The sequence below is a fragment of the Saprolegnia parasitica genome (genome assembly GCF_000151545.1).
Source record: "Saprolegnia parasitica CBS 223.65 unplaced genomic scaffold supercont2.43, whole genome shotgun sequence".
Lineage (NCBI taxonomy): Eukaryota > Oomycota > Saprolegniomycetes > Saprolegniales > Saprolegniaceae > Saprolegnia > Saprolegnia parasitica.
In genome coordinates, this window is record NW_012156437.1 from 283,498 (window position 1) to 289,352 (window position 5,855).

Sequence of the window (5,855 nt, forward strand, 5' to 3'; positions counted from 1 at the left end):
GGAACGACCGCGTCTTCCGCGCCGACCTACCGCTGCCAAGTCCATGGACGATTGCCGTCAAGGCGGCACGTGTCGCTCAACTGCACGTGCACCACAGCCTCGTACAAGAGCCCGAGCAGCCTGCTCTTTGTCGTCTTCTCCAGCTCCTCGCCCAACACGAGTGGCCGCGACGTCACCTCGTCCCGCGGATCGCGCTCCTGCCTCCGCCTGCCTAAATCAAGTCCCTCAACCGAGTACACACAACGAAGAAAGTCCGACAATTTTATACTGGTAGGAACCTATGGTTACACCAGCCCAGGGGGGATTAATTGTCTGTCCGTCTGTCTGTCTGTCTGTCTCCGTGTCCGCGGCTGCAGTGATTGGTAGAAACTGTATCCGCGGCTGCAGTGATTGGTAGAAATTCAAAAGATACTTTCTTCGCGGCGTGTCGCTGAACCTCCTTCCCATTGGTCAAAATTCCCTGATACAACCGATGTGTCCCATCTTGGCGCCATGTCGCCACGGACTGTGGCGTTGCGCCGGGGTTGTCTGTGTGCACCACCATCTCAGAAAAGCATGCACGCATCAAAGGCGAGCGACACCTAAAGAGAAGGCTGTGCGGCTCCGAAAGCAGCGCCAGGGTAAAGCCAACGCACGCGCCGCTCAAAAGGCGAGAGACACGCCGACGCAGAAGGCTGAGCGGCTCGCGAGAACATTCTCTGTCCGTTTACAGCCGTGTTGTCTCCTCATCCCACTTGATGTGCGTCCCTCGCCACGCTTGGCCACGTGTCCAACGATCTGCCTGCGTTTCTTGATAGTATAACCCTCGCGCCGTCGTCACAGCTACACTTGCCAACACAACTTGAATCGGCCAATGCCACCACAGCAAGTCGTGGGAAGGGGACCGATCGACAATTTCGAATTCAACTACCCCGTGCTCGCCTTCAACGGCCACTTGCAACGATATGTCCGTCGCATTCCTCGAGCGCCACATTGCACGAGGCGCCCGCAGCGATGTGCCGGACCCGGCATCACGTTGGCTTTCCAGGCAGTAAGCAGCGTCAGCCTGGCCAACAGCTTCGCCGACAGCACGCAAGATGCGGTCACAAACTGCATGCCCTGGAACTCACAACCTTCACATAACACAATGAGCGACGCGGAAGACACACGCTTGAGGTGTTTCGCACTTCCACCAACTCCATTGCTCAACTTTCCCTCAAAATGAGGTTTCCTACCAGCCCACTCCGCAGGAACCTAGTTTAGCATAGTTTTATCTATTGTAGTAGTAGACGACCCACTTCAACAACAACCGAAGTCCGCAGAGCGGCAACTATGCCGACGGCGTGCACTGCCAAAGGCAGATCAAGACACCGACGAATAGCACAATCGTGAGCCTCATGGTCCACGCGACTAGCATTTTGGCCAATCAAATGCATTTTGGATGGTTTTACCATCAACTGGCAGGCGGGTACGTGGTGTGCTGTTCCGAACACAGCAACACTAAATTTAGGGTGCCGTAGCCTACTGTCCCAAAGGCTGTTCGGGGTCCCACGGCAACTGTGTGGGCGGCATGTGCATTTGCGTGCATGACTGTGCGGGTATCGCGCGTGATATTCTCCAAGGATAGCTCTGCGAGAGCACTCACTCCAACACGACCGACGGCTGCGACTGCGGTTGCCGTCGGTACGGCGCGCTTCTCTTGCGGTCGAACTGCGACGACGGACGATGTTGGGATTAGATCCTGACTGTGGTGCGCTGGCAAACCCGGTGGTCACCTGTCAGAGCTTGGCGAACGCGCTCTTTGATGCGTCCCAAGGACGGCTGGGTGACATTTAAATTCTAGCGGATTCTCGAGCAATGGACACTGGCCTATGGGCACCTCTGCAACCAGTGCGCCGACGGCTTCACCCGCAGCGGCAAGTCGTCGTGCATGAGCAACTTGACGTTGACGCTCCTCGTGCTCGTGGGGGGCATCATAGCCTGTGCCGTGCTTTCCGTCGGCCTCATCTTTATGGCCATGCGCAAGTCCAATACACGCGCCGATACGTACTGGATCCAAGATCTTGACCTCGTACCTCCAGCTGGTGAGTTTAGCGGGGTCGTTTGGGCTGAAATGGCCGTCTCAAGTGGTCTCGACGTTCAGGGCTCAGTCGGCCGTCTCGAATCCAACAGCGCAGCTCATCTCGATCGAGTGCGCCATGGGGTACTACCGCGTGAGCTCGCACTTGCCCACGTACTTTGAACAGCTCATCTTGATCGGCCCCACCATCTGCGTTTCGGCACCGATGGCAATTTGGCAACTCCAGTTCTACCGCAAGCAGCGGACGCTTCGCAAAACTGCCTGGCTACCACCCGTGCTTCCGTTCCTCGCTGTGCATCCTGACCCAATCGTGGACGCCGACACATTGACCTTCGTGCTTGCAGCTGAAAAAGCGCGTCCGTCACCAACGTGCCTCCTCAATTTGCACGAGCGCCTTGCGCTGCCGCAGCCACTGAGCGTGATCAAGGTTGCCTATATCGCCGCTGTGCGCCAGGAGATCCACGACAAGACCGTCGTGTCGGTCATTGTGCTCATGTTCCTCGTCCATCCTGGTGTGACCAAGGTCATTTTCGAGCTCTTTACGTGCACCCAACTCGACGTCGACAGCGCAGGGGACGCTCCTTTTTCATGGACCCGGATTTGGACGTGGCCTGCTACGACAGCAGTCACTACAGGTGGATGCTCTTCGTCGGCTGTATACGTTACACAAGCACCCTTGACGACCCGCGCACGAAACTCCAGCTCTCTTTGACGGGTTCGTGTCCTTGTAGGGGAAGGATTCACAGTGTGCTGTAGGTGCAAGACCAAGTATAACTACTGGGAAATCTGGTGCAACTGCCTCTATTGTCCGTGACGCGCATGACGAGATCGTACGGTCATGATGCGCAAGGTGCTCGTGAGCGCCGTGTCGGTGTTTAAAAACTGGGGCACGCCGTCCCAATCGCTGGGCCTGACGTTTCTGGCGCTCTACTTGCACATGGACCGGTCGCCGTACGAGGCCGAATTCATCAACAACCTCAAAGATATGTCGCACCTCATGTGCCTCTTTACGCTCTACGGCGGCTTGTATCTCTTCCAGTCGGTCGTCACGGGCTGGCTGCGCACCTTTCTTGGGTAGGTCTATCTATATCTATATATACAATATGTCATGAACTATAGGTGCTTGTTGTCGTCGTCAATTGTCTCTTCTTGATCAAATTTGGCCGCCTCATGAGCGTTGAAATCAAGCGCAATGCGGTGCACCACTTTCAGAATGTCGCCGATGCCACCAAAGTCATCAAGCGGGTCGGGGGTCCCTGGCTATCCCTCGTTGCCGTCATGACCGAGACGAAATCATCATCGTGTCAAGGTGATGACAATAATGTCTAGTGAGAAAAGCACCGCTTTGGTCTTGAAATGTCGTACAAGTGTATTGCGACGTGGCAACAGAACAGATCAACCTATCCGCCGTGTCTTGGTCCGTTCACTTCATATTGGCGCGACATATAGAGGTGTCGCTTGACCTGGGACCTCGGCTGCCATACCTCGATTGTATCTACTGTTCTATCAGACTGGCGGCACCAAGCAACACGAGTCCGATGCGGTGACCACCTTGGCGCGATCAATCGTGGACGTAAAAGTCAAGTACGGTACAAACGATGTCAATCTTGCCGATGCCACTGGGAGTCGGTTTCTGCCCTCCAGTGCACAGCTGTTGAGCGAGCTTTTCATCATCTCTATACAACATAGGGCTGGAATTAGACTACTAGTCAGCCATCGGCCGATGATACCAATCGCAAAACAAAATGAATCATCACAAGGATACATTCGTAGCAATTAAAGAGACGACACGAGACACACGCGCAGCTAATACATCTGCGACTGATTTACTTCTTGACGATGCACGAGCCGTTGACCGTGCCCTTGCCGCCGGCGATGCGGTAGCACTTGGTCGACGGGAAGACGGCCATGATGTTGCTCGTCAACGAGAACGAGAGCGCGCCAAAGAACATCAAGATCAAGATGGCGCCCGCGAGCTTGCTCGAGCCACCGCGCTTCTTGAGCTCCTGCATGGCGGCCTTCTGCGGCGGCAGCATCCAGAGCCAGAAGAGCGCACCGACCTTGCAACTGTACGAGATGATGTAGCAGTACGCGACTTCCCACCGGATCTCGGGCGTATCCGACTTGATGTTGTCGACCGAGACGAGGAAGAACGAGTCAATGTACTTGTAGATGACGGACGCGAACGGCGACGCAAGGTTCGAGATCGTCGTGACGAGACCATACGTGGCACCCTCGTTACCAACGTCGGCAATCTCGACGGCGCAGTACGTGGACACAATGAAGCGAACACCGCCCGGCACGTTGTCGGCGAGCGCGACACCCGTGAAGAACCACTGGTTGCGGAGCCCGTCAAAGATGGTCATAAAGATGACAAAGCTGTCAACGGCAACCACACCGAGCGACGAGAGCGCGATCGTCCAGCGCCAGTTCCAGTTGAGGCCCCACTTGCCGACGACGACGAGGATACCAGAAAAGATCAAGCTGCCAATGACGGCCGAGAGCGAGTCGTTGAGCGGCTCGACTTTGGCCCAGTACGCAGAGATGGGGCCACCGGGCGTCGCGCCCATAGACTGGAAGCAGTTGCTGACAAAGCGGAACGCGCAAATCTGCCACAAGACGCGCTTCTGGAGGAGGTTCCAGAACATGCTGATCCACTCGCCAAACGGGACACGCGGCGTCTTCTTCTCGACGACCACAAAGATGGTGGTCAAGACGACGAAGACACAAGGCACGAGGCAGATGCCAAAGACGACGTTGGGGCTGACCGAAAAGTCAAACGACCCATTGTACACCTTGCCGTTGAGGAAGAAGGCGATGACGAGCTGCGAGAGAACACCGGTCATCGTGCGCACAACGTAGATGGCGGTCTGGACACGGCCGCGGATGGCCACGGGCTCACGCTGCGCGTACTGGACGACCATGGCATCGGACGCGCAGGCCGCAATGACGTAGCCGAACGAGACGAGCATGCTCATCATGATGAAGAGCGTACCGCGGTTGGGCGCGTCCAAGTCGAAGAAGGCGTCGAGGTCGCCCTTGGAGAGCTTGGTGGTGGCCGTTTCGCACACCTTGGGGTCCTTCGTCAAGCGGCGGTCACAAAACGGCTTACCGAACGGCGTGAACGTCATGACCGCGAGACAGATCATCGTGATGGTCCAGCCGATGAGCATCCACGACTTGCGGCGGTAGCCCATGATGGGCACGCAGTCTGAGAGCATGCCAAAGAAGACCTTGAACGACCAGCCCGTCGTGACGAGGACGCCGTACGAGGCGGTCTGGTAGCCTTCCATACCGAGGTAGACCGTGTAGAGCGGGTAGACCAAGTTGGGGATCATGCCGTAAATGACACCGATCGCACCGTACTGCGAGAAGAGACCAAAGGCTTCGCGCGAAAAGAGGTGCAGCGCACCGCCCTCGACGAGCGCGCCGTCTTCGAGCTCACCGGGCGTCTTGGCGTCCGCGTACCCGTCGCCGTTGGCGTCCTTGTCGTGCGTGTTGGACTGGATGTAGGAGACACGCTCCTCGAGGTCCATCTTGCCTTGCACTTGGTGCGCCATGCTGGGCAAATGTGAAAGTGAGGAATTGTGGTGGATGCAATTGAGCGGCGTTTCTGAGCCGTTGAGGCGGTCCACGGCTCTGAGAAGGGGAACGACGTCAAAAGGTAAACAAACTCAGATGTCGACATCTGGTGTGCTAACGAAGGATCGGATGGGTACAATTTGCTCGGGGCCGACGATTTCTGGAGGTACAGTGTACCAGGTGAAGCCCATCGCGTTGCAGCAGTGGCATTCCG

The 5,855-nt window shown here is 56.6% G+C and overlaps 2 protein-coding genes across 2 annotated transcripts; one reads left to right on the forward strand and one right to left on the reverse strand.

Moving 5' to 3' along the window:
• Positions 1-2,647: 2,647 nt before the first annotated feature.
• On the forward strand, positions 2,648-2,901 carry SPRG_20694 (hypothetical protein; the record flags this gene model as incomplete). Its single annotated transcript, XM_012348399.1, has 2 exons — positions 2,648-2,774; positions 2,816-2,901. 2 exons carry the CDS (start codon positions 2,648-2,650, stop codon positions 2,899-2,901), a joined length of 213 nt encoding a protein of 70 aa, XP_012203789.1.
• Positions 2,902-3,885: 984 nt separating this feature from the next.
• On the reverse strand, positions 3,886-5,619 carry SPRG_20695 (hypothetical protein; the record flags this gene model as incomplete). The annotated part of the gene is made up of 1 exon (XM_012348400.1): positions 3,886-5,619. The coding sequence occupies one exon, from the start codon at positions 5,617-5,619 to the stop codon at positions 3,886-3,888; it is 1,734 nt and encodes a 577-aa protein (XP_012203790.1).
• Between the last annotated feature and the right edge of the window lie 236 nt (positions 5,620-5,855).